General features: G+C 59.4%; 3 protein-coding genes across 7 annotated transcripts; all 3 read left to right on the top strand.

The window, feature by feature from the left end:
• The first annotated feature begins 501 nt into the window (after nucleotides 1-501).
• On the top strand, nucleotides 502-5,974 carry PRSS56 (serine protease 56). Of its 2 annotated transcripts, none has more exons than XM_069466040.1 (13): nucleotides 502-816; nucleotides 1,450-1,557; nucleotides 1,959-2,012; nucleotides 2,125-2,314; nucleotides 2,725-2,824; nucleotides 2,913-3,072; nucleotides 3,275-3,417; nucleotides 3,657-3,819; nucleotides 4,004-4,177; nucleotides 4,264-4,428; nucleotides 4,549-4,611; nucleotides 4,945-5,051; nucleotides 5,473-5,974. In XM_069466040.1, the coding sequence occupies exons 1-13, from the start codon at nucleotides 714-716 to the stop codon at nucleotides 5,761-5,763; spliced, it is 1,821 nt and encodes a 606-aa protein (XP_069322141.1). In that variant the 5' UTR covers nucleotides 502-713; the 3' UTR covers nucleotides 5,764-5,974. The 2 variants fall into 2 exon arrangements, with proteins under 2 accessions (XP_069322141.1, XP_069322134.1); XM_069466033.1 differs by having other exon boundaries at nucleotides 579-816; nucleotides 4,001-4,177.
• Nucleotides 5,975-6,410: 436 nt separating this feature from the next.
• Nucleotides 6,411-13,590, top strand: CHRND (cholinergic receptor nicotinic delta subunit). 4 transcript variants are annotated; one of them, XM_069465994.1, is made up of 12 exons: nucleotides 6,411-6,462; nucleotides 6,731-6,876; nucleotides 7,258-7,302; nucleotides 7,801-7,910; nucleotides 8,056-8,211; nucleotides 8,419-8,528; nucleotides 9,812-10,012; nucleotides 11,207-11,318; nucleotides 11,398-11,512; nucleotides 12,285-12,489; nucleotides 12,577-12,695; nucleotides 13,408-13,590. In XM_069465994.1, exons 1-12 carry the CDS (start codon nucleotides 6,411-6,413, stop codon nucleotides 13,588-13,590), a joined length of 1,554 nt encoding a protein of 517 aa, XP_069322095.1. The 4 variants fall into 4 exon arrangements, with proteins under 4 accessions (XP_069322095.1, XP_069322103.1, XP_069322111.1 ...); XM_069466002.1 differs by lacking the exon at nucleotides 7,258-7,302; XM_069466010.1 differs by lacking the exons at nucleotides 6,411-6,462; nucleotides 6,731-6,876; nucleotides 7,258-7,302 and having other exon boundaries at nucleotides 7,829-7,896.
• Nucleotides 13,591-18,194: 4,604 nt separating this feature from the next.
• On the top strand, nucleotides 18,195-24,028 carry CHRNG (cholinergic receptor nicotinic gamma subunit). The gene is made up of 12 exons (XM_069465978.1): nucleotides 18,195-18,302; nucleotides 18,492-18,631; nucleotides 18,873-18,917; nucleotides 19,086-19,195; nucleotides 19,763-19,918; nucleotides 20,802-20,899; nucleotides 21,196-21,396; nucleotides 21,603-21,717; nucleotides 21,901-22,015; nucleotides 23,018-23,234; nucleotides 23,420-23,553; nucleotides 23,855-24,028. The coding sequence occupies exons 1-12, from the start codon at nucleotides 18,251-18,253 to the stop codon at nucleotides 24,026-24,028; spliced, it is 1,557 nt and encodes a 518-aa protein (XP_069322079.1). The 5' UTR covers nucleotides 18,195-18,250.
• The last annotated feature ends 2,264 nt before the right edge of the window (nucleotides 24,029-26,292 follow it).

Genomic DNA, 26,292 nt, shown 5'->3' with positions numbered 1-26,292 from the left:
TTACGGTGATAATTAGGCTGCTTTGATCATCCTTAGAAATGGCCACATTGGGGAGGGACGCTGCCAAGCAATTAGGGGCAGAGGGGCGGGGAGCTCAAGGGCTTCCTCAGGGGGTGGGGCTGCTGAGAAACCCCAGGCACCCCCATGCTCCTCCCTCCAGGAGTGTCTGCCCCCAGCATAGCTGCAAAGTCCTGGGGGTAGAGGCAGATGGGAATCCCCCCATCCCAGCCCCAGCGACAGGGCCCGCCTCTGCCCACCAGCCCCCCTCTGCCTGGCCCTCGGCCCAACCGTCAGCTCTTCTCCCCTGTCTTGGCCCCTTTGATGGAGCCGCAGAAACAAGGGCTCCTTTGACAGAAGGGGGGCTCAGAGCTGGGATGATGAGACTTCAAAGGTGAGGGTCAAGCCCACTACTCCATTCCCTCCCCCAATCCTGGCCGCCCTCCCGTGCACACCTCCCCCCAGGCTGTCCTCTATATAGCCCCCACAGCCCCAGTCCCCTGTGGGCTCCTAGGAGTTAAGGGCCAGGTGAGGGACAGACCAAGGGAGGCGGGTAATTTTGATGTAAGAGAACAGGGTCAGATGATTTGAGGGACAAGATTTCAGTGCCCAGGGGCAGAAAGGCAGTGGGAGGCGGGCACCAAAGGATCAGCGCCTGGAAGGTGGACCCTGAGGAGCCAAGAGGACGTGGTCTCTCGCTCCAGCTCCTGGTCACCATGCTACTGGCCGTGCTGCTGCTGCTGCTGCTGCCCCTCCCAGACTCGTGGTCCGCCTGTGGGCACCCACTGTACATGCGCCTGCCCCCCAGCACCCTGCAAGGTAAGCCCAGGCTGGTCGGAGGGAGCGGCTGAGGCAGGAGGGGCCCAGAGAAGTGAGGTCTGGGCAGGCAGAGCGAGGAAGACGGGCTTGCCACTCCTGCGCTAAGGACTTCTGGCCACTTCTGCCCACCCTGCTGGAGAAGGAGCGGGAACTGAGATATAGGTAGGAGAGGAAGGGGGAAGATGAGGCTGGAAAGCGGAGTTGGCAAGTACTGCCAAAGGGCATCTAGAGAAGGTTCCAGACTTGGCAGAGGGGAAAAGACCCAGTGCAGCATACCCATGGCTGTCTGGGCCCCAAGGTGGGCAACTTAACCACAGGCACTTTAAGTCAATAACCCTGAGTTCTGTAATGTTTGCATCTTTGGGGCGGTGGTTTTTTCTTTAAAAATTTTAAGGAAAGGCACTTTTCAAAGATTCCAGTCCAGCTCAGTTGAATTACAAAGATGTCTTGTGCTGAGAATCTGGGTCCATCTGCTCTGGGTCCTGGGGCTCACTCTCCTCCCAATTCCATCCCGGTGTTCGGGGAGCCCTGCCTCCCCCAGGGTCTCCCAAGGCAGGGCTGAGGGCTGGGCCACCAGGACTAGACTGAGGCTCTTCCCCAACCATGCATGATTTTGTGCCCATGTCCCAGCAGTTCTGTCGGCCCAGGGAACACAGGCGTTGCAGGCGGCCCAGAGGAGCGCCCAGTGGGCGGTTAATCGAGTGGTGATGGAGATCCGGCACACGGTGCACGAATGCCAAGGTTGTGCCCACATGCCACCCCCGCGGCCCCAGGGAACGTGCACTCACTGCCCTGGGCCCATTCTCCTGTCCGTCCCCATCCCCATGCCCTCCCTTGGGACTTGACCCCTCTTCTGGGGGGAGAGACTGGGTGGGGCTGCAATGAAGACTGTGCTTTTTAAGGTGTGTCCGAGTGGAAAGGGCATGCCGGGCTTGGGCGCAGCGTGTGCAAAGGCAGGGAGGCACAAACGGCCTGGGCTCGCCATGTGAACCGTGAGAAGTTCTCAGCTGCGGAAATAGAAACTGTGAGCTAGCGGGTGGGGACAAGGGGAGCGGTAGGGGGGATAGAGCATTCAGGCCCAGCGTAGGGTGGAGGACAGGCAAGCAGGTGGCAGTTACACTCAAAGATCTGTTTCTCAGCAGGACCTGGGCACTCCAGGCCTCAAGCCCCCCTCCTCCAGGACCCACCTGAGCCAGGTGAGGCTGAAAAGCCTAGAGGGGCAGGGTGAGGACAGGGTGGGCCTAGGGTGGGCCTCCATGGTGAGGACAGCCAGAATTGTCCCTCGTGACATCACTTGCGCCTTTCTAGGGCGGTGTGGAGAGAGGCGTCCTAGCACTGCCAACGTGACACGGGCTCACGGCCGCATAGTGGGGGGCAGCGCGGCGCCGCCCGGGGCCTGGCCCTGGCTGGTGAGGCTGCAGCTCGGCGGGCAGCCCCTGTGCGGCGGCGTCCTGGTGGCAGCGTCCTGGGTGCTCACGGCGGCGCACTGCTTTGCGGGGTATGTCGGGCCCCCAGACCCCTGCCCAGCCCGGGGCCCCAGTGCCAGGTGCAGCACCTGCGGGTTGTCTGGCGGAAGACGCGCGGGAGAGCCGGTCTCTGCTGCCCCCTGGCGGCGGCCGGCCCGGACTCCCAGGCTCCCTGGCCTCCCTGGCCTCCCAGCACCAGCACCCGCACAGCCAGGGTACCCACCCGATACCCACCCGGAGCGGTGGCACCGCACGGAGCATTCGCCCCGAGGGAGCGCGACGCCCCCCCCGCCCAACCCCGGCCCGCAGGTCCTACCCCCAGGCGGAGAAAGTGCAGCGTGCGGGCTCGCTGGGTGGTGCCTGGGGGCAAAGGGGTAGGGTCTCCCGGGGGCGTCGCTGCGTCCCTGTCCTTCCTGCGTATCACCCGCCGTTGGCCCCGCAGCGCCCCGAATGAGCTTTTGTGGACTGTGACGTTGGCCGAGGGGCCCCGGGGGGAGCAAGCGGAAGAGGTGCCGGTGAACCGCATCCTACCCCACCCCAAGGTGAGAGGACAGTCCCCAGGCCCTCAGAGCCAGGAACAGCACCCCCACCCCACTCCTTGTTGACACTGCGCCGCCACCCTCTCCTCAGTTTGACCCGAGAACCTTCCACAACGACCTGGCCCTGGTGCAGCTGTGGACGCCAGTGAGCCCGGCGGGGCCGGCGCGCCCCGTGTGCCTGCCCCAGGAGTCCCAGGAGCCCCCCGCCGGCACCGCCTGCGCCATCGCGGGCTGGGGGGCCCTCTTCGAAGGTATTAGGCAGGGCCTGGGTGAGCTGCGCGCCCTACGTGGGAAGAATGGGGAGATGGAGTTTGCGGAGGCCCAGATGCCTTTGCAAAATGCTACCAGATCTTGCAAAGGGGGAGGAGTCAGGGAGGGCAGTGGGAAGGGGACCCCCGCAGCGGGGCTCCTGCCTTCCAAACCCGAGCCCTTCCTTCCACCCCTTCCCGGCAGACGGGCCTGAGGCTGAGGCAGTGAGGGAGGCCCGAGTTCCCCTGCTCAGCGCTGACACCTGCCGAAGGGCCCTGGGGCCGGGGCTGCGCCCCAGCACCATGCTCTGTGCTGGTTACCTGGCGGGGGGCATTGACTCGTGCCAGGTATGAACCCAGATTGATGGGGCGGGGGTGCCAGCTGAACCGTTCCCCCAGCGCAGGATGGCTTCCTTTCCTTATATGACCTGGCTGTCACTCAACTTCTCTGAGCCTCTATGTCCTCACGGCTAAAATGGATACAAGTGGTAACCACAAAAGAGCTCCCAGCTGCCTTAACCTGCCAGGTGTAAGGCAGACATAACAGGGGGCAGGTGAATGCAGTGTCCTCTTTCTTGGCCCCACAGGGTGACTCTGGAGGCCCCCTGACCTGTTCTGAGCCCGGCCCCCACCCCAGGGAGGTCCTGTTTGGAGTCACCTCCTGGGGGGATGGCTGCGGGGAGCCAGGGAAGCCCGGGGTTTACACCCGAGTGGCTGTGTTCAAGGACTGGCTCCAGGAGCAGATGAACGGTGAGCACTCCATTCCAGTACTCTCCTCCCCAGAGTGTCTGCGCACATAGCCCTGGGACAAGCCGTTTCCACCGGGCCCACGCCCAGCTCCCTTCCTACAGAAAACCCTGTCTCCCTCCGGGGAAGGGCTGCAGGGTCTAGGGCCCCAAACGGGGTAAACTGGCCCCTGCCCCGCCCGCAGCAGCCTCCTCCAGCCGCGAGCCCAGCTGCAGGGAACTTCTGGCCTGGGACCCGCCCAAGGAGCTGCTGGAAGACGCCGCCCGGCTCTGCGCCTTCTACGCGCGCCTGTGCCCGGGGTCCGAGGGCGCCTGTGCGCGTCTGGCGCACCAGCAGTGCCTGCAGCGCCGGCGGCGATGTGGTCAGTCCCGTTCCCTGGGGCGGGGACGCGGGGCAGTGGGCCTGGCCCACCTCTGACCGCCGCTCCGACCCTTGTCCTGCTCGCAGAGCTGCGCTCGCTGGCGCACACGCTGCTGGGCCTGCTGCGAAACGCCCAGGAGCTGCTCGGCCCGCGCCCGGGGCTGCGGCGCCTAGTCCCCGCCCTGGCTCGCCCCGCTTCCTCGCTCCGGGAGTCTGCCCCGCACCTCGCCCGCGAGCTGCGACTGCACTCAGGTATCCCGCGCCCTCCAGCCCAGCCCAGCCCCGGCCCCGCCTTATCCCTCCTGGCCCCACCCTGCGCGGCGGAGCCACTTTCCCGGGCCTAGGCGTTGCCTTAATCCTGCACCTCCCCAGGATCGCGGGCTGCCGGCACACGGTTCCCGAAGCGGAGGCCAGAGCAGCGCGGGGAAGCCACCGGTAACAACGCCCCCTGCGACCTTGGGGAGGGGAGTAAGGCACCCGCTGGGCAGAGGACAGGAAGGGCTTCTCCAGGGTTCCTGCGCTGGGAAACACTCATGACAGCGGGCAACAGGGAGACCGCTTTCCTCCTCCCAGTAGAACAGATGATTCTTGGGGGACTTGTGGCTTTGGGCTCTCATCAGTGTCAAACAGAGATACTCTGCCTGGTGTTATGGCTTAACCTCTCTGAGCCTCAGTTTCCCCGTCTGTAGCATGAGGAGGATAAGTCCCCCGTTGGGGGCTCCTCCAGAGGTTCGTTCTGTTATTCCCTGGCCTCTCCCCTGCCTGCAGGCTGCCCTGGGCTGGAGCCCCTGCGACAGAAGTTGGCCGCCCTTCAGGGGGCTCATGCCTGGATCCTGCAGGTTCCCTCAGAACACCTGGCCATGAACTTCCATGAGGTAGGTCCCCAGGTTCCAGACTCCTTCACAGTGGCCTGGGAAGGCTGACCTGGCTGGAGCCCAGGCCAGAGAAGGTGCAGAGCACGCAGCCCTGATGGGTGGGAGAGAAGGGGTGCCCACCCCACAGCAGGAGGGAGGACTTTCCCCCTAGCAGCCTGGGGTTGCCTCTGCCCTGCTGTGGGGTGGCAGTAGAGGGCAGTAGAGGGCCCAGGGGATGGGAGTGGGAGGGTGGGCTGCTGAGTGTGAGCTGGGCAGCTGGGGGGGATTTGGGGGGCAGGTGTGAGTGGAGGGGCTGGGGGGGGTCCAAGTGAGCAGGAAATGAGCAGGGGGAGGGGAGGGGAATGGGTCTAGGTGAGAGTTTCTGAGGTCCAGGAAGAGAGGAATAGGTTTCTGGGCCCCTGACCCTCTCTTCCATCTGTAGGTCCTGGCAGATCTGGGCTCTAAGACGCTGACCGGGCTCTTCAGAGCCTGGGTGCGAGCAGGCTTGGGGGGCCGGCATGTGGTCTTCAGCGGCCTGGTGGGCCTGGAGCCGGCCACCCTGGCTCGCAGCCTCCCCCGGCTGCTGGTACAGGCCCTACAGGCCTTCCGCTTGGCTGCCCTGGCAGAAGGGGAGCTTGAGGAACCCCAGATGGCTGTGGGGCAGGGGCCGGGGATGGGGAGGAAGGGGCACCACCCCCTCAGCCCTCAGATCCCCCCAGCCAGGCAGCCATGAGCCATGTCTGGATCCCCCGCCCCTGGTAAGGACCTACTGCTTCCAGGGGCTCAGAGGGGTTCAGGGAACATAATGACAAACTGTCACTGCCACAGGGGGCTGGGCATGTGTGGGTAGGGTGGGGTGGGGGTCCTGAGCCCATGTGTCTTCCCAGGTTTGCGATCAGAGAATCACAGCTGCTTTAATAAATGTTATTTATAATCCACGGAAATGACTCCGGAGCTTTCTTGGGATGGGGCCCAGTGGGTGGACATTTAATCTCAAGGGTGGGGCCCAGGCAGGACCCAGTGTCCGGAAGCAGTTGGCAGGGGGCACAGAGAAGCCGCAGGGGGGATGTGAAGCCCCGTCTAAAGCTATCTTCTGCCTCCCAAGAAGTGGCAGCAGCTGGCCTGTCTGTCACCCCCCATCCGTGGCTTACCGGTGTCCGGTGTCTCCACCCGACCCCCACCCTCACTGCCCAGCCTGGGATCTTGGGCTCCTGCCCTGGCTGGCCAGGCCCCACCGGCTGCCCTGAGGTGTCGGGCTGTGTTTCCGGCTGCCTTGCCCATCGCCCCACCCCCGGCCCACACCTGTCAGTGTCCCTCCCACCCGCATTCCACTGCCCCGAGGGCAGGAGGGGCTGTGTAAGGCCCGGTCAGAGAGCCGGGATGGAGGGGCCTGTGCTGACACTGGGGCTGCTGGCCACCCTGGCCGTGTGTGGTAAGGGCAGACATCACCCCCGCCCTGAGGGTCCCTCGTGACACCCACCCAGGCCACCCACTTCGTGGTCCCCTCTCGTTGCCTCCCCATAACCTCCCCGCTCCCACGCTGCCGTTTCTCCCCATGAGGGGCCAACCTCTGGGGTCCCCTGCCCAGGAAGTGCTTGGACGTCCCTGCTCGGCCCAGCCCCATGGTCCGACAGGACCGCAGGGCAGCTTCTTTCCTGGGTCCCCTGCCCAGTGTCCTATTGCTCCCTGACCCTTCCCAGGAAGCTGGGGCCTGAATGAGGAGGAGCGGCTGATCCGGCACCTGTTCCAAGAGAGGGGCTACAACAAGGACCTCCGGCCCGTGGCGCACAAGGAGGAGCGCGTGGACGTCTCCCTGGCCCTCACCCTGTCTAACCTCATCTCCCTGGTGAGAGGCCCTTCCTGCGGCTGGGCTGGGGTCACAGGGGGCGGGGACGGCTTCCCTGGGACCAAGATCGGCCTGAGGTCGCTCCCCTGCCCCGGAACCATGCTCGAGGTACCCTCCAGCCCTCCCCTTCTGCTTGGGCTTCGGGTGTGCCCCCTGCCATACCCCTGCCACACCACACTCATGACACACGTCAGAGGCCGTTGGTCCTCTCTGCAGCCTGGTCTGCCCACCCACTCCTGACTGGGTGCTCAGGGCAGGAGGCTGGAGGCCCCGTTGCCGTGGTTCCCCCTGGGTGCCAGCCGGGAGTAGGGGCCTGGTGAACATGTGCAGGTGGAAAGAGTGGCACAGGCCCTGAAGGACAGGCCACCCGTCTGATTACAGAAAGAAGTCGAGGAGACCCTCACCACCAACGTGTGGATAGAGCACGTAAGGAGAATGCCCACTAGGGGCCCAGGCTCCCCTGTGGTCGCTTCCACTCAGGGACCCCCAGCCTGCCTTGGATGCTGTCCTTCAGGAGCGGCTGCTTCCTCCCTACAGAGAAACCCCAGGCCCCACTCCCTTCCCCCCACCTGGTGCCCTCCCTAGCCCTGATGGTGGCTTCAAGTGGATTAGGATTCATCTGGGGGAAAATTGTCACTGTAACCTGATTTTTACTAGAAAATATTCTTCTGCCACCTGTCAAAAGTTCATAACAAAGACAAATTTTCTATGCCCACAGTGGAAATAATGCTCCCTTAGTTGCACAGTGAGCATCCTGCACAGCTGTCCATGACGGACCTGAATCCCCATTCTGTACCTGCCTCCCCCAAACCTCTTTCATCACAGCAACCAGACCCTGTGCAGTCTTCCCCCAGGGAAGCCGGGGGAGTGAGGGAGGCTGGGCAGCAGCAGAGTGCACTGCTGACATGTCTTTTGGGCTTCCAGGGCTGGACAGACAGCCGGCTGAAGTGGGATGCCGAAGAATTTGGGAATATCAGTGTCCTGCGCCTGCCCCCTGACATGCTGTGGCTCCCAGAGATTGTGCTGGAGAACAAGTTGAGCTGCACCCTCCCGGGCCTGCCCTCCCTCACTGCACCCGCTTCCTGAGGCCCCCAGCTCCTGCTCCCGCCCTTTTTCCTGCCCACCCTGCCAGTTCCGAGCTGGCCAGTACTCACTGTGGTCCTTGTCCCTGCCTCCCAGCAACGACGGCTCCTTCCAAATTTCCTACTCCTGCAACGTGCTGGTCTATGACTCCGGCTCCGTGTACTGGCTGCCGCCTGCCATCTTCCGCTCCTCCTGCCCTATCTCCGTCACCTACTTCCCCTTCGACTGGCAGAACTGCTCCCTCAAGTTCAGGTGCGCCCACTTCTCCAGCCACCCTTCCCCCTACAGCACCCTGCCGGGGGCTGAAGGAGGTGAGCGAAGCCCCATCAGGCAGAAGCCCCTGCCCTGTCCTGAATAGGGCTCCCCTCCCCCACAGCAGTCCTCCTCCTCCCTCCTCCTCCCCTCTCTGTGGCCCCAGCCAGTGGCTGAGAGTCCCCCTCTGCCCACTGCCCTCCCCAGTTCCCTCAAGTACACGGCCAAGGAGATCACCCTGAGCCTGAAGCAGGATGTTGAAGAGGATCGTACCTACCCCGTGGAGTGGATCATCATTGATCCTGAGGGCTTCACAGGTGCTCAGAGCAGCCGCTGGTGGGTGGGCCGGCCCCTCAGACACAGGCCCACGGAGACACGCCAACAGCCATGCCAACACCTCCCACCCCAGGGGTGCACAGGTGCACACACACCAACGCTGGGGCACTCAGATCGACACCTAGACACAGACAGGCAGACGAGCACACACAGACACTCACTGACACGCAAAGACATCTCAAAGGCAGGGAGGGACACAGGTGCCCTGAGACTTTTCTGGGCCTGGGCAGGGGTTCCTGGGGACGCAGGTGACTCACAGAGGAGTGGGGTGGTTGGTCTTTCCAGTGCCTGCAGAGCCCAGCGGTGTGGGCTGTCTTCCTGATGGGATGTATGTCGCCACTCCCAATGCGCCACCTCCCATCTGCACCCAGCTCAGATCTCCATGGGGCTCATTGCTCACCCCGCCCTCAGAAAGGACACACGTCCCGCTGGCCTCAGGCTGGCCCCTCCTGGGGACAGAGGATAGCTTCACTCTCACTGGCTCGTCATCCCCAGACCTGGGCTGGGACAAGTGCTCAACTAACGTGGACGTGGCTTTTCTTTTTACTGAGGAAGATGAGCTCAATAACTGAGAACCTTTTTTTGCCTCGTCTCTTTAATCTACACATACCTATTTTTGGCTCATGGTATATATATATGTGTATATATGTATTTTTTTGAGATACGGTTTCACTCTTTCACCCAGGCTATAGTGCAGTGGGGTCATCACAGTTCACTGCAGCCTCAAACTCCAGAGCTCAAGTGATCCTCCTGCCTCAGCCTCTCAAGTAGCTGGAGCTACAGGTGCAAGCCACCACGACTGGCTAATTTTTCTATTTTCTGTAGAGACAGGGTCTCAATATGTTTGTTGCCCAGGCTGGTCTTGAACTCCTGGGCTCAAGCAATCCTCCCACCTTGGCTTCCCAAAGTGCTAGGATTACAGGCATGAGCCACCACGCCCGGCCTCCGTGGTATCTTTTGAGCCAAAACGTACTCCTTATTTGAAACCTGTATGGCCTCAGCTTCTATTTTCTTCTGAGAAGAAAAAAAATCTATCACAGAGGAAAATTTCCCCCTCATTGAAACTTCCATCCCAACTCCCAGGGACAAACACCCACCAACAGAATGGGAACCCTCCTCTGGGCCCCCCACCTCCATCGGGGCCCACAGTCAGGGCTGGCCGCGCCTCTGGTCTGCTCGCTCTGTGCAGCCCCTCGTCCTGCCCCGAGGCCCCCTCAGCACCCCTGGCCCGGCCTGACCCCCGGGTGTCGTGTGCCGCCCTCAGAGAATGGGGAGTGGGAGATAGTGCACCGGCCAGCCAGGGTCAACGTGGACCCCAGCGCCCCTCTGGACAGCCCCAGCCACCAGGACGTCACCTTCTACCTCATCATCCGCCGCAAGCCACTCTTCTACATCATCAACATCCTGGTGCCCTGCGTGCTCATCTCCTTCATGATCAACCTGGTCTTCTACCTGCCGGCCGACTGTGAGCCTCAACACCCCGCCCCCGCTACCCCCCCCCCAGCAGCCTCCCGGAGCCAAGCCCCTCCCCCCACTTCCTCCTGGGGGCCACCTGGGGGTAACCCAGGGGGTAGCCCTGGGGGTAACATCAGGGCACCATGGCATTGTGAAGCTCCTGCAGCTCCCTGCCCAGGGCCCAGGTATGAGGGCCAGGTGGCCAGCCCCGTGGGAAGCTCCACGTCCCCAAATGGACAGGGCAGGTCCCTCCTGGGTATACTTCTGCCGCTCATGACACGCTTCTCAAGGGTCCCAGGAAGAACCACTAAACTGTCCCTCTGTCATGGTCACCACTGTGTGACTGTGGGCTTGGCACACAGGAGGCCATCCACTGTTCAGCCAGCCAGTGGATAATGGGGTCTCTAGAAAGCCAAGGTGTGGGGGCAGAAAACCAGTCGGTGCCCACTTGGCTCCAGGAGGCAACAGGTTTACAAATTCAGACTATTTACTATGAGCAGGGCACAGCGAGGCCCAGGGACAAAGGCGACCCAGCCCCTGCCCCCAGCAGACAGGGTGGAAACCACAGGACTAGGAGGGTGGGGGGCCTTCCAGCTGCAGTGGAGTTGGGGGTCCTAGAGGAGGTGGAGCGTGAACACACTTGAGCTGGACTTGGTGGGGCTGTACCAGGCGGGGGAGTTAGGAGGAGCCACACGGATGAGGCTGGGGCCAGGCAGGGGGCGTCCCCTCACCCATCCCCCATCTCCATCGCGTGCGGGAACGCAGGTGGAAGAGCAGGACAGCGCTGGCCCGGGAGCTTTGAGGAAGGGCTGGGAGTTGGGTACTACTCTGGTGCTTGGGGGACACCCTGGAGCTTTCTGAGCAGGGAGTGACACGCAGATCTGTGCTTCAGAGGTGGGCTAATGATGGCAGCTAGTGTGCATTGAGCACTTAACCAGTGCCAGGCAGAGTGGCATGGGTTCAGTGCACACTCTCTCACCACAGTTAACAGTTGAGAAAACTGAGGCGCAGAGAGGTTAGGCTACTTGCCAAAGGTCAGCCAGCTAGCAAGTGGCCGAGCCAAGATTTGTACCCAGGCACTCTAGCTCAGTGGCCCATGATTTTCATCAGGGCATCTTGGCATTGTGAACAGTGGTGCCAAGGGCTGCAGTGGGACCCTCTGGGCCTGGGACCCCGAGGTCACAGCTAAGTCTGGCTTCCCCAGGCGGCGAGAAGACGTCAATGGCCATCTCAGTGCTCCTGGCCCAGTCTGTCTTCCTGCTGCTCATCTCTAAGCGGCTGCCCGCCACATCCATGGCCATCCCCCTTATCGGCAAGTGAGTGACACCCATGCCTGGTCCCGCCCTGCGCGCCTGGCCTGGCCCTGGAGGCTCCAGGCTGAGTGTGTGTCCACAGGTTCCTGCTCTTCGGCATGGTGCTGGTCACCATGGTCGTGGTGATCTGTGTCATCGTGCTCAACATCCACTTCCGAACACCCAGCACCCACGTGCTGTCCGAGGGGGTCAGGAAGGTGAGCACCCTCAATAGCCAAAAGCTGGAAAGTGTCCAAGGCCATCCACAGAGGGGTGAAGACACAGGGCGGGCTCACACGGGCAGAAGCACCCCAGCAGGGCTCGGGCTCCCGGCACGACGCCGCAGCATACGTGCACGGTTTTCTTTCTGTGAAGTCCAAGCACAGGCACAGTCAGTCATTGGTGGCAGAAGTCAGGATGGTGACTACCTCTGGGAGTGGGTCGGAACTGAGCGCGAGGCATGAGGGAACCTTTCTGGGACAATGTTCACTGTCGTATCTAGGTGGTGATTACCCAGATGAACGTACCTGTAAAAACCCATCTAGCCCCACGTACGCTTGAGCTTTGCTCGTGCCACTGTGTGTCTGCTACGCCTCAGTTACAAGGAAGTAGGTGAGGGCTGGGGCAGGGTGCTCAGGAGGGGCCTGTCCTTGCCTGTCAGCGCTGCAGGGCCCGCTGGCTATTCTGGGATGGCTGGAAGTAGTTGGCAACTCTTTTTGGCTTTCAGCATTTGAGGGGAGAGATCTCAGCATTTGGGGCATTTGCCTTTCTTGTTTTTAGCATTCGTTTCCAAGGAAAGGGTTCTGCTCTGTGCTGTGAGGAGTGAGGGCAGCTGGAAGAAACCTACATGTCCCTCAGTAGAGGACTGGGGGATAAATGACAGGGAAGCACCTCATGGCTGCCAGGAATGGAGCTGCAGACGTGAAGTTGCACAAAGTTTAGCCTGTTTGTAAAATGGGCCTTTCTTGTGTCCTCTTGACCCTGCCACAGCTCTTTCTGGAGACCCTGCCCAAGCTCCTGCACATGTCCCGCCCAGCAGAGGACGGCCCCAGCCCTGGAGCCCTGGTCCGGAGGAGCAGCTCCCTGGGCTACATCTCCAAGGCCGAGGAGTACTTCTCGCTAAAGTCCCGCAGTGACCTCATGTTTGAGAAGCAGTCAGAGCGGCATGGGCTGGCCCGGCGCCTCACCACTGCACCTGGGTCCCCAGTGGTCTTGGGGTTCGGCCCATCTGTGGGAGGTGGGCGGGGCAGGCCTCACGTCCCCTCTGGTGTCTTCTCCATAGGCCGGCCCCCAGCAAGCTCTGAGCAGGCCCAGCAGGAACTCTTCAGCGAGCTGAAGCCAGCTGTGGATGGGGCAAACTTCATCGTTAACCACATGAGGGACCAGAACAATTACAATGAGGTGACTGGCCACAGGGTTGCCACGTACAGGCTTTCAAGTAGTGCACTGATTCAGTGTATCCTCTCCTAAGAGGTCATGGTTCCCCAAAACATGTACCAACTTAGATGAGGGAGTTCATGGTGGGTGTAGATTCCAGACACCCCAGGGAGGGAGAACTCCTGCCTAGAGCCCCATAGCAGCACCCTGGGCCAGGGACACACAAAGGCACACAGCTCCTCCCTGTCCAGGCCACGCTCTGGCCATACCTTAGAGTCTCTTGTTTCTCTCAGCTGCCAATCATTTTCTGTCCCTGCCCAGCTCCAAGCCTGATACTCCAGACAGAGCCAGACATTAAAAAGTAGCCATATATGACTATTCAATATTATACAAATTTTCAAAATTCTCTCTTGAGGAAGGGGTGTCTTTCTTCCAGTTCACATGTGAGCCAGCAGCAGCCCCGAGATATTCCCCTGGTGCCCCAGCTCCTCTCCAGACCCCTGCAGCCCTGTAGTAATGTGGGGAGGGAGGCTGTGGCCCACGCTCTGCCTCCTCAACACAGTGACCAGCCCTGCATGGCCAGAGGGGACTGTCCCTTGCTGGGGACCTGCCAGCACTTGTCTGCTGTGAGCCCCAGGCAGCCCCCACAGGTGCCTCTGCCTCAGTAGCAGGCCCCAGCGTGGGGGTGGGGCTGTGTGATCTGACGCCCTCACCACTGTCTCTGCCCTGCCCCCAGGAGAAGGACAGCTGGAACCGCGTGGCCCGCACAGTGGACCGCCTCTGCCTGTTTGTGGTGACGCCCATCATGGTGGTGGGCACAGCTTGGATCTTCCTGCAGGGTGTCTACAACCAGCCCCCGCCTCAGCCTTTTCCCGGGGACCCCTACTCCTACCATGTGCAGGACAAGCGCTTCATCTAGGCTGGCCGGAGGGGCAGCCATGTGGACAGCGGGTCTGGGAGGAGTGGCGCCCCAAGGCCAGCTCTTGGCCCTGCACTGCCAATGAAGGGACGGAGAAGCCCCACTCCCCGACGGCGGTTCCTTGGCAAATAAAGGCAGGAGCCACCGAGATGGTCTGAGAGTGACTCAGCGGGAGGGTTGGGCAGGTCGATCTGAGGGAGGTGGGAGGCTGGCCTGGGGCCAGGGGGGACACTGCTCAGGCTGGCCTCGTGGGAGAGCTCTGTGAGGGGCCAGGCAGGTAGAGGCCTCTGCTCTGCCTGCCCTTCCCCACGAAGTGAAGTAGAGTGGGCGGGAAGCTGCACCCTCCCTGCCTCCTCCAGCCTCCCTCCTGCCACCCACCCCAGCCTCACCTGGGGCAGAGGCTGGAGGCACCTCCCTCCACCCAGGCTGCAGAGGAAAGGAGGTTTTCTGCAGGGATGGGAGCATGAGTGTCCCTTCCCAGCCTTTCCTGCCTTGACCACTCTGTGTCTGGGTCCCTCTGGGAAGCCGAGGACTGGAGTGGAAGGGTTAGGTCTGGCACCCACAAAGGGTCGGGGTCAGCCTGAGGTCACATGCACAATTCTAGAGCATCAGAACTCAACACCCCTCCAAAATTCCCCCCTCAGCACCTACTCCTCTTCCCCAAAGTAGGGTTGCCATGCAATATTTGGGGCATACGTATACTAAAAAATTATTCATTGTTTATCTAAAATGTATCCCATATTTTTATTTGCTAAATCTAGCAACCCTACCCCTAAGGGAGCCCCACTCAATCCCATCCTGAGGGCCACATGCCAAGGCTGCAAGAGCTGGGAGATGTGGGTCTGTGTGGCAGCCCCCCTCCAAAGTGGCCCCAGCCAATGGAATGTAGCAGAAGTGACGCTGGGTCACTTCCCAGATTAGGTTAGGAAAGACACTTTCTCACTCGCTGGTTCTCACACCAGTGGGGTCTCTCACTTTGGGGGAGCCAGCAGGCATGTTGAAGAGCCCCATGCAGAGGCCTTCGTGGCAAGGAACTGAGGCCTCCTGCCAACAGTCATGTCAGTGAACTTGGAAGTGGCTCCTCCAGCCCAGCAGGGCCTGCAGATAAGATCGCAGCCCCGGCAGACAGCTTGACTGCAGGCCCGGTAAAGTCCCTGAGCCAGAACCACCCAGCTAAGCTGCTCCTGGATTCCTGACTCTCAGAAGCCGTGTGAGAGAATAAATGTTTGTTGTTTTAAGCAACAGAGTTTTTGAGTAAGCTGTTACATCAGCAGCATGCCCTTGGGTGAGCTGCTCCTCACCTCTTAGCTTGGATTTTCTCATATGCAAAATGTGTGTGTAGTAAGTCCTGGGGTATGGTGAAAATCCAATTTCCAGTAGGAGTAAAGGGGTGACCTGCAAATTTAAGGGGTAGTTACTTACCCCATTTCTCATTTGTGGGCTTGGGTCATGGAAGCTGGGCCTCTCTGAGGGTCCCCATATGGGCACACGCCCTGATCTCCTGCATCCGAGTCTGCATGTGACTGAGAGGATTAGAACAGGCCACAGAGGGCCCAGTTATTCACCTCCTTGACACACAGTTGGGGTCTTCACAGATCAGCCCATTTCCCTCAGAGGGCATCGGTGACCTCCTTAGCTCAGATATACAGAAGGTGAGATTTTTAATCTTCAGATGTATTTAAAACCCAAACTGAGCTTGTTACTTCTGCCTTCCAGTATGAACTGTCCACAAATTTAAAGTACAGATCTTTCATTTTTCCCTCTGATTAGGAAAGCCAACTTGAACTCCCACCTGCCAGATGAGCAGAAAGTCCAGAACTTTCCCGGGAAAGGAGGATCCTGGTCTCAGGCAGAGATGGGGGGGCGGGCGGGGGGTCCTGAATCCTCAGCCGTGGTCTTTGCTTCTCTCTGCCACACGGTGGCGCTGTTGGCAGTGGGTTTTAGGCCAACCGCCGGGCACGTCCTCAACTGCATTGCGCCCTGCTCCAGTGGTAGTGGACCTTCCAGACAAGACCCAAAAGACACACACAACCAAGGGTTCCTCTTGTTCAGGGTCTCAAGGTCACAGCGGTTTCCACCAACAGCACCCACCATTGGTCCACTCTGGTTGACATGGGACTTGATCTTCCCTCCCCAGGAGGTCACACTCACAGGAACAGCTTCCTGCACTCTCTCCAGACCACCTCTTTTGAAGGGTGACAAATCAGTTAGGAATGCGTTGGGCTGCAAGGAACAGAAAACCCAATGAACCGGAGCTTAAACAAATAAGATTTCCTTTTTCTCACATAGTAAGACTCTCAAAGTGGTGGTGGCTGCGTTGGCTCAGCTGTCCAACAAAGCCACCAGGGACCCAGGCTCTATCTGCTCAGCCCTGCCTCTGTGGCACGTTGGCTGTCGTCCCCAGGCCTGCTGCCCCAGGTCGTGAGCCGATCTCCACAGCTGCTCACTTTGCACTTAACGTTCAGGCAGAAAAGGGGCAAACTTGCCCATGAAGCCCCCTCGGACATCCCATTGGGGACCCATCTGCAAGGGAGCCTGGGAAACGAGTATTTGGCTCTTCCAGCCTTTATAATAGAAAGTAGCAAAGGGGCAGTAGCTGTTAGGCACCGAGTGATGTCTACAGATGATTTTCTCTTAACGGGCCCTGTCCCTCCACGCTTAACCCCTCCAGAAACTGCCACTCCTCACAGATGACTCACCCTGCTGCGAACACCGAGGAGGCTTCTCCGCCGTCTCTCCCAGGCAGAGACCGGAGGAGATAGGAGTGCACATCTTCACACATAGGGAGGCAGCACAATTCACCCCAGAGGGGTATCAGTCTCTGTAGTCTTCCTTTTCCCAGCCAGACACCTGTGGGGAGGGAAGTCAGAGATGGGAAAGCATCAGCCTGGGGTGGGTGGGGAACAGGGGTATGGGTGGTCCGCTGATTGGCATCGCTTCCTGACACAGAGGCCATCAGTGATCTTTGGCAAAGTGTGGGCTCAGAGGGGACTCTCGAGGTAGAGAGAGCCTGCTCTGCACAAAGGATGAGGTAACTGAGTCTGGGGGCGGGCACAGGGGGCAAGGCTGGGAGGCAGGGAGTCTCTGAGGGGGGGAGACATTGGCTGTAGAAACTCTAGGGAGAGTGGGCCGCACCAGGAGATGCTCATGAGGGTGATGCTTGGGGGTGGGGTGCCAATGAAAACAGAGTGGGGGCCCGAGCAGGACCGAATACACGGATGGCAGAGAAGCCACCCCAGAGTAACTGGGCGGAAGAGGAGGCAACGCCAGAGATGACTGGGGGAGCCAGGTGCACCACTACCGCCCCCTCCCCGCACCCCATGGAGTCCTGGCCAGGACAGGAGGGACCTGAGGCCCGCTGCAGGGGACTGGGTTCTGAGCCAACCCCCTTTGGGTCTCCAAGGACAGAGTGCCTCGGCCGACCTCCAGTTTACTGGCGCACGTGGAGATGCTGCTGACACCATTCACCGTGGGGGAGAGGGGGTTTCCCTCCAGTCCTGGGAGGCAGCTTCAAGGGTGCGTGGCACGTTTGAGAACCCAAGATTTCTGTCTTGCCCACGCGCTGAGACACACTGACCCATCTGCTTCGAGAAGGTGGCCAGAGGGCAGGAGGCCTGAGCCCTCGGCCACAGCCGGCAGCGAGGCCCTCGCCCCCAGATCAGCCTCAGCCCCACCCTTTCCCCCCAACCCCCCCACAAAACACAATGTGGGTGCGGCTCATTTGCAGCCCTCCCTTTCCCTCTGCGTCCCCTCATCTAACTCTGGGGTGCAGCCTCAATGGTTGTCCACCTGCCTCCCTGGCCTGTGAGTTCCCGTGGGAAGCTCAGGCTCACCCTGGGTCTCCCTGGCCTTGTACTCTGCCTGCCACACGCTGGGGACTCCATCGGTCTGTTGGATAATTTAATAAATACCAAGGAGACTCTATTCAGGGGCTGTCTTAGTCTCAAGAGCCCCAAGTTCCAGATCTTCCTCAGCCCTTCTTACTTCAGAGCTTTCCAGGTCTGTGTCCCCTGTCTCAGGGCATGAGAGGACCCGGAACTGGTACCCTAATTTGTGTGAAGGTGTCAAAGTCTGTGGGGCATAATGCTTCTTTGTCCTAGGCACTCTACCTTCAATGTCATGGCCCCATGGAGTGACCCAGGAGATGTGAGGCTGGTGGGAGAGGTTTGGGGTCCTCAGCCACATCACAGAGAAGCTCAAGCACAAAACCTGCCGACCCAACAGCCTTCTCGCCTGCCCTGATCCGACTCCCTGGAGGGAGCAGGAGGCACGAGAGGGTATCAGCCCCTCTGGAGCCTGGGTCAGGTTCCTCAGCGACCTGCCTTCTCTCCCACACCCAGCTGTCCCTAGCTGTGTCCTTAGCCCCCCAGCTAGAAAACAGACATAGGGCTGGGACAATTGAGTCTGAGAGCGGGGCTGGAGGGTGGACTGTCTCTGCTGGGGCAGACGGGCCCCCTCTCCCCTCCTTGGCCAGGTAACCTGAGCCCAGCATTGTGTCCTGGAACAGCTGACAATGCTGTGGTCAGACAGCTGGTGGGGCTGGGCTGGGCAGGCCGGGGTGGGAGTGCAGGCTGTTACATGACACCCAGAGTCCATCTCTCTCTGCCCCAGACCAGGAGAGCAATCATCACACCCTGTCACTGCAGAGAGCTGAGGCACCATGCGTGGGAGCCAGGGGCTGCGGCTTCTCCTGCCGCTGCTGGCCTGCCTGGGTAGGACACAGGAGAATCAGGGCCCAGGAGGCCCAGAGCAGGGGTCCAAGGCCTCGGGGGACAGGGAGGCTGGAGGGCTATAGGGGCCTGCCCAATCCCAGATCTCCAGTCTCCACTTTACACTCCCATGGCCCTGGTCCTCTTTCTGCCTCAAAGCTCCTGCCCCTGGCTCATGGCTGTCTATTGCAGGGGCGCAGGGCCGGAACCAGGAGGAACGCCTGCTCGCAGACCTGATGCGTGACTACGACCCCCACCTGCGGCCTGCCGAGCGCGACTCGGATGTGGTCAACGTCAGCCTGAAGCTCACGCTCACCAACCTCATCTCCCTGGTGAGCCGCAGGAGGGAGGAGGCGCCCCAGGCCTCTGGGACCTGCTGGGGGAAGGACAGGGCCAGCTCTAGCAGCCAGGAAGGAGGTGGAGGAGGGTCTGGACCTGCAGGAGAGAGACTGGGGGTCTGGAAAACTCCCACGGTTTGGGGGGAGCTGCTTGGCCCCATCAGCAGCCTGTGGGGACTGATTCCCGGGGGAGGGCAAGTCATGAGGGGCTAAGCTCTCCATTCTGCACCCCTAGAACGAGCGAGAGGAGGCCCTCACCACCAACGTCTGGATAGAGATGGTAAGAGGCCACCCTGCCACCCTCCTTCTATCAGGGCCCCCACCCTGGGCCCTAAGGCCTCCTTAGAGCTGCCTGCCCCTCCCTGCTCCTTTTGTCTGCTCACCACCCCCCATGCCTGGGGGCACAGTGCAGACAGCAAAGGTCGAGCAACCACCCCTCCCCCTGCAGCAGTGGTGCGACTATCGCCTGCGCTGGGACCCACAAGACTACGAAGGCCTGTGGGTGCTGAGGGTGCCATCCACCATGGTGTGGCGGCCAGACATCGTGCTGGAGAACAAGTGAGGGGGGGACACAGGTGGGGGGGGGACAAAAGAGATAGGGTCCGGGCCCAGCAGGACAAGGGAAAGCAGCTGTAGCAAAAGAGAAAGATGAGCAGAGGGTGCAGACCAGGCGCCAGAGCGGTGGGAAGACCAGACAGAGCAGGTGCCGGGATCAGGGCCCTGGGTACAGCTCTGACCCTGCACCTGGCTCCCTCCTCCCTGGGCTAAGCCCCCTGGGTGGGCTGTTCCCCTCCCTGTAACCTGTGGGGTCGCTGATGGCTCCTACAGAAGCTGGCAGGGGTCAACAAGACAGGCATGAAAAGTGCTTCATTCAGGGCCTGGCATGCTGCAAGAGCTTAACAGACGTTAGTCATTGTTATTACCATTATTGTTATTATTAAAGAAAGCCGGAGAAAGAGGCTAGGAGGTGGGGCCCGAGGGAGCCTGGCAGGGTGGGTGGGGGTGGCAGGGAGATTGCTGGGGGCATGTAGCGGTTCCAGGTGGGGAGCAGTCAGCAGTGGGGCAGAGGGCTGGTCTGGGGCTGCGGGATCTGCACCTAAGCCTGGTGGCCTGGCCTGTGCACAGTGTGGACGGCGTCTTCGAGGTGGCCCTGTACTGCAATGTGCTCGTGTCCCCTGATGGCTGTATCTACTGGCTGCCGCCTGCCATTTTCCGCTCCTCCTGCTCCATCTCAGTCACCTACTTCCCCTTCGACTGGCAGAACTGCTCCCTTGTCTTCCAGTGAGGCCCTGTGTGGGGTGGGGGAGGATTCAGGGAGCCGCCCTAAGAGGGGCCTGGGCAGGGGTGGGGCACTCGAGGATTCTGGCCTCAGCTCTGGCAGCACCTAGAGGCCAGGGGCCTGGCACCACCTCTCCTGGGCCTCTGTGCCCATCTCAGGCCAAGACACCTAAAGGTGCCCAAGCTCTCCCTGCTAAGCCCCAGCCCAGGCCCCTCACTCATCCTCCTTCACTGCCTCGGTTTCCCTGCCTGTGCCCCAAAGGGAAAAGTAACATCTAGGGTGTGTGGGTGAGAAGGCACACACATGCACACAACATGCATGCCTGCACACACACCAGACCACTACACCCTGCAGGCCCAGGGGAGGCGGGGCTGTCCGCAAGGGGCAGGCCTGGCCAGGATCCGGGGGCGCCTGTATGCACCCTTGGGGGCCTCCGGGTCAACCTCCTTGTACATAAATGTGGGAAGGGAGGCCTGGGTGAGGGTTTTCCTATATTTTAGAAGAACAGCCTTTCTACAAGGAAACCTGGCAGGGAGACGCCCCTCAATAAACGGACCAAGGGTCATCTTCCAGTAGGCATGTACATTGTAACCGCAGGCCCTGCTGCCTGGCGGCAGTGGGAGGGACGAGTGCAGGTGGCCCTGGGACCTTCTGGCCAGGCAGGGCACCGAGCTGCAGCCTCCCGGCCCTTCAACTCAAACTTCCCCGACCCCAGAGAGCCCCCTCACCCCTGAATCTCACCACCGGGGTTTTACGGGGAGCTCAGAAGCATGGGGCTGCATTTTTCAAAGCAAAACTGCCCACAGTTGCCCTCAGACGCCATCTCTGTGACCTCCCGGCAGGCCCACCCACACTCACGTCCAGCCTCTCCCCCGGTGCCCCCAGGTCCCAGACCTACAGCACCAGTGAGATCGACCTGCAGCTGAGCCGGGAGGATGGTCAGACCATCGAGTGGATTTTCATTGACCCCGAGGCCTTCACAGGTAACCCCCACCCGCTGTGGGGACCAGGCCAAAGTCATGCCCCTCCCATGTAACTCAAAATGAAAACTACAGTAAACCATGAAATAAGCGTTTGAAATGGTCCAAGAAAGCTGAGTTTCCCTGTGACAATGACTCCCATTGTGGAGGAAGGGATCAAGTATCCAATCTCCCATCTCACTTCTGTCCCTGGAGGGTGTCCCCCTGCCGCTGCTCCTTGGGGCACATGCCGCCCCAACAGCAGGCTCGCGTGGGCTGTAGGGATCTGCCCAGCACGCGCTCCCCACGCCCGCCCACAGAGAACGGGGAGTGGGCCATCCGGCACCGGCCGGCCAAGATGCTGCTGGACGCGGCGGCGCCGGCTGAGGCCGCGGGCCCCCAGAAGGTGGTGTTCTACCTGCTCATCCAGCGCAAGCCCCTCTTCTACGTCATCAACATCATTGCCCCCTGCGTGCTCATCTCCTCTGTCGCCATCCTCATCTACTTCCTTCCTGCCAAGGGTACCTGGAGCCTCGGGAGGGGAGCCGTGCCCCGTCCAGCAGCACAGGGGACACCTGGGTTGCCAGGGCAGGCCCTGCCCAGGGTATAAGGTGGTACCACGACCCAGGACAGGGGCAGCAGGCTCCTTCTGGGGTGAGGGGGTTCCTCTGTGGGGCGGGGGAGGGGTGGTGGAGACCTGCTCTGAGGGCCTCTCGGTCAATGGCAGCCGGGGGCCAGAAGTGTACCGTCGCCATCAATGTGCTCCTGGCCCAGACCGTCTTCCTCTTCCTTGTGGCCAAGAAGGTGCCCGAGACCTCCCAGGCAGTGCCGCTCATCAGCAAGTGAGGCCAGCCCGCCCTCCTACCCTCCCTGCTTGGGGCCTTCTGGCACCACTCTCCTGCCCTCCCCCACCTCACCATCCTCACTCCAGGGGACCTGGGGGGAACAGCTGCTGAGGGTAGGGGTGGCGTCTGGGTATAGGTGCCTAAGGGCCACCCCAGCCCCCTGCCCACCCACCCCAACAGGTACCTGACCTTCCTCCTGGTGGTGACTATCCTTATCGTCGTGAACGCTGTGGTGGTGCTCAACGTGTCCTTGCGGTCCCCACACACACACTCCATGGCCCGAGGGGTCCGCAAGGCAAGACCCCTCCCTGCCCACTCCAGCATCCTCCTGCCCCTTGTGCGTCCCTCTGTGCCCATCCCTGGCCATATCCCTCACCTGCCGCATTCAGCAGCAAACCTGTTCTGTGTGTATCTTGAAGCATGTGCCAAAGTGGACTAATAATAACACTGAGTGCTTACTAGGTGCCAGGGACATTACAAATATTAACTTATTGGCCAGGTGCAGTGGCTCACACCTGTAATCCCAGCACTTTGGGAGACCAAGATGAGAGGATTGCTTGAGCCCAGGAGTTTCAGACCAGCCTGGGCACCAGTGAGACCCTGTCTCTACAAAAATAAAAAAAAAAATTAGCCAGGTGTGGTGGTACACGCCTGTAGTCCCAGCTATGCAGGAGGCTGAAGCAGGAGGATCACTTGAGCCCAGGGGTTTGAGGATACAGAGAACTGTGATCATATCACTGTATTCCAGCCTGGGTGATGGAGCAAGACCCTGTCTCCAAAGAAAAAAAAAATGAAAAAAGCAAATATTAACTTACTCAATCTTCATAAAACCCCTATCAAGTGGGTATTATTATCACCTCCATTTTACAGATGAGGAAACTGAGGCACAGTTAAGTAGCTTGCCCAAGGTCACACAGCTAGAAAGTGGAGGCAGCAGGATTCTGCCTGGGTAGTCTGATTCCAGAGTCTGTGTAATCTGCAGCCCACCTGCAGAGGTCATCTGGGGCCCTTGTTACTAATGCAGATTCCCAGGCCCACGCCAGGCACCGTAGGCCAGAATAGCAAGGGGGTGGGGAACAGGAGTCTGTGTATTTGTAACAAGTGCCTCGGTGATTCTGTCGTGCACAGAAGTTTAGGGACCCAGGCTCCCTGTGCAGAACCAAACAGCCAAGCTGTGGCAGGGCCAAGTCACTGCCCCAGTGTTCTGCCTCCAGGGACCCAGCAGCATGAGCACTTTATGATTCTCAGCCTGGTTGCCCAAGCTCAGCCACCCAGAAGCACCTGTTGTTCTCTCCAGGTGTTCCTGCGGCTCTTGCCCCAGCTGCTGCGGATGCACGTTCGCCTCCTGGCACCAGCGGCTGTGCAGGACGCCCCACCCCGGCTACAGAATGGCTCTTCCTCGGGGTGGTCGATCACAGCTGGAGAGGAGGTGACCCTGTGCCTGCCTCGCAGTGAACTCCTCTTCCAGCAGCGGCAGTGTCACGGGCTGGCGAGGGCAGCGCTGGAGAAGCTAGGTGAGGCACAGCAGGTGTGACGTTGGAGACACTCTTCCCCAGGGAGCCAGATGGGGAGCCAGGCACAGCAGATGAGTATTGGGCAAGTGTCTAGGTCAGGGAGAGAGGGTCTGGAGCCCTTAAGGAAAGACCTTTGCCTGTTTCTCCTCCATTTTACTCCCAAACCTTACCTCTCTCAACATCAGAGAAAGGCCCAGAGACTGGGCAGAGCCAAGAATTCTGCAGCAGCCTGAAGCAGGCCGCCCCAGCCATCCAGGCCTGTGTGCAAGCCTGCAACCTCATTGCCCGCGCCCGGCACCAGCAGAGTCACTTTGACAGCGTAAGCTGTGTTGGGGTGGGGTGCAGTGGGGCAAGTACCTGGGCTTGGACCTGTGATGGGGGCAAGGATGCGTGGGGTGGCCAAGACAGGGCAGTGGGATGGAAAAAGTGGAGCCCGGAACAGGAAGTGGGGGGGACCTCGGGCCAGGGGACCATGGAAGAAGCCACCAGCTGGGGCCTCGACGTAGGTAAGAAGGGCCAAGGAATGGAGAATGGAGGCCTGCTGGAAGCCCAAGGATGGCGGAGGGATCCGGGGCAGGCTTGGTGCCACTGCTGGTCATCCCACATCCTGCTTCCATCAGGGAAACGAGGAGTGGTTCCTGGTGGGCCGAGTGCTGGATCGTGTCTGCTTCCTGGCCATGCTCTCACTCTTCGTCTGTGGCACTACGGGCATCTTCCTCATGGCCCACTACAATCAGGTGCCCACCCTGCCATTCCCTGGAGACCCTCGCCCCTACCTGCCCTCATCAGAGTGAGCCAACCAATTGCTGCTGGGCATGTGGGAGTCATCTCTGTGGGTAACACTGCTGAGGTCATGACCGTGCTCTTTGGGAAGTGTCCCTCCCGATTGTGGGAGCCAAACAGGCCTGAGAAAAGCCAGAGAAATAAAGAGACAGAGCTGGAGTCCTGGAGTGGCTGGGGATGGGCTGTGGTCAGGGTACGCCGTTAAGGTCAGCACCCACGTGGCACTGCCTAGCTCATCCTAACACTAACAACTCCCCGTGAGCGAACTCCCCTCCCTTCAGCAAAGCTTTATCAACTCCCATCATTTCAAAGCCCTAAGGACTCTGTTTTCTATGATGCCACCAACTGGGCAAGGTCCTAACCCTTCAGGCTTGGGACTGGCTCCCCTTTGACAAGTTCTCCCTAAAGGAGGGCAGTCAAGAGAGGTGAGCAGCATAGCGGCCAGCGCTGTCTTGAAAGGGCAGCAGCCCACAGCAGCTGGCATCCCCCTCCCCTGCCTTCTGTACCCACCTGCACCAATGGTTTTTCCACTCACATGTATTTTTCTTTCTTTTTTTTTTTTTGCCATTGATTACAAAAGATTTGAGTTTTCTTATCTTTTTTTATTGTTAAGAGCTCCTCTCAGCATTATGGACAAACAGGGGTCACTACTCCCCCGTGTTTCATATGGCAGAGTAAGAGGGACTGGTGCTTCAACAAGGTTTGGAGTCCAGAATTCCCAACTCTGAGCCAATCTCAGACACTCTAAGAAAGATTCTATGGCCTGAAAAATGGACCCTTCTTCCCAAAGGCCAGGGTATTTACACTGATCCCAAAGATGGTTAAGACAAAGACAAGCCAGGCAGGGCGGCTTGTCATTGACAGGGAGACCTCGATTGGCCTCCCCTGGCCTCATCAGGAAATAAGACAAGCCGATGTCCTCCTAGGGAAGAGGCAAGGCTGGAGCCCGAGTTTTGCTGGTGACTGGGGGAAACCTTGGGCAAGTCACTTACGCTTCTTGAGCCTGTTTCCTCACCTGTAAATATGGGCACAAATACCAGTTCCTATCTGCCCTCACTGCAGAATCAAAGGTATAGATAATGGTGATTCAAAAATGTGAAAGTGCCACATAAGGGCCTGAAAATGGCACGCATTGGGGGAGGGGACCCCAGAAATACAGGATTGCTGGCTTTGGGGCTCAATCACCAGCAGGTTCATTTTATTTACTCCAGTGTGTCTGTGCGTGTGCATGTCCAGTGTGCAGTGTTTAAAGAAAGAGCAGTCAGGACCCTAGGGTCCTATGGGGGGGAGGGGGTCTTCGATGCCGGAGACAATCTGATGACAGTGGGACCATCTCAGGTTCCTGTAAGCCCCTTACTAGCTTTGTCACCTGGCACAAGTCTCTCAACCTCTCTGAAAGCTGCAGAGGGTAGAGCATTAGCTCTGTAGCTCCTGGCACACTCAAAGATTAACACTAGCTACCGTTACTGTGAGTTACTGTGTCTCGAACCTGACACTGTTTCACAGAACCCACCCAGCAACCTGAAGAGGTAGGTTCACGCAAACTTTGGAGATAATGCAGGGTCAGTTCCAGACCACCACAATAAAGCAGGTCACATGAATTTTTTTTTATAAAAGTTATGTTTATACCATGCTGTAGTCTAGTAAATGTGCAATAGCATTATGTCTAAAAAAACAAGATACATACCTTATTGAAAAAATACTTTATTGCTAAAAAAAGTTAGTGATCATTTGAGCCTTCAGCAAGTCGTAATCTTTTTGCTGGTGGAGGATCTTGCCTCGATGTTGATGGCTGCTCACCGATCAGGGTGGTGGCTGCTGAAGGTTGGGGTGGCTGTGGCAATTTCTTAAAACAAGACAACAACGAAGTCTGCTGCATTGATTGACTCTTCCTTTCACGAAATATTTCTCTGTAGCATGCAATGCTGTTTGATAGCATTTTACCCACAGCAGAACTTCTTTCAAAATTGGAGTCAATCCTCTCAAACCCTGCCGCTGCTTTATCAACTAAATTTATGTAATATTCTAACTCCTTTGTTGTCCTTTCAACAATGTTCACAGAATCTTTTCCAGGAGTAGACTCCATCTCAAGAAACCACTTTCTTTGCTCATCCATAAGAAGCAATTCCTCATGTGTTAAAGTTCTATCATGAGATTGTAGCAATTCAGTCACATCTTCAGGCTCTACTTCTAATTCTCTTGCTATTTCCACCACATCTGCAGATACTTCTTTCACTGAAGTATTAAATCCCTCAAAGTCATCCATGAGGGTTGG

This window comes from Eulemur rufifrons, chromosome 1, assembly GCF_041146395.1.
Source record: "Eulemur rufifrons isolate Redbay chromosome 1, OSU_ERuf_1, whole genome shotgun sequence".
In the NCBI taxonomy this organism is placed as follows: domain Eukaryota; kingdom Metazoa; phylum Chordata; class Mammalia; order Primates; family Lemuridae; genus Eulemur; species Eulemur rufifrons.
This window is presented reverse-complemented; position numbering and strand designations above follow the sequence as displayed.

Bases quoted from the DNA above. Each gene is read 5' to 3' on its own strand.
- PRSS56 (XM_069466033.1), top strand. From the start codon at position 714: ATGCTACTGGCCGTGCTGCTGCTGCTGCTGCTGCCCCTCCCAGACTCG. The intron at 4,429-4,548 runs GTATCCCGCGCC...GCACCTCCCCAG, and splicing joins CGAGCTGCGACTGCACTCAG to GATCGCGGGCTGCCGGCACA. The intron at 4,612-4,944 runs GTAACAACGCCC...CCCTGCCTGCAG, and splicing joins GCAGCGCGGGGAAGCCACCG to GCTGCCCTGGGCTGGAGCCC.
- CHRND (XM_069465994.1), top strand. From the start codon at position 6,411: ATGGAGGGGCCTGTGCTGACACTGGGGCTGCTGGCCACCCTGGCCGTG. The intron at 11,319-11,397 runs GTGAGTGACACC...GTGTGTCCACAG, and splicing joins GCCATCCCCCTTATCGGCAA to GTTCCTGCTCTTCGGCATGG. The intron at 11,513-12,284 runs GTGAGCACCCTC...ACCCTGCCACAG, and splicing joins TGTCCGAGGGGGTCAGGAAG to CTCTTTCTGGAGACCCTGCC.
- CHRNG (XM_069465978.1), top strand. From the start codon at position 18,251: ATGCGTGGGAGCCAGGGGCTGCGGCTTCTCCTGCCGCTGCTGGCCTGC. The intron at 20,900-21,195 runs GTAACCCCCACC...GCCCGCCCACAG, and splicing joins TGACCCCGAGGCCTTCACAG to AGAACGGGGAGTGGGCCATC. The intron at 23,554-23,854 runs GTAAGCTGTGTT...TGCTTCCATCAG, and splicing joins AGCAGAGTCACTTTGACAGC to GGAAACGAGGAGTGGTTCCT.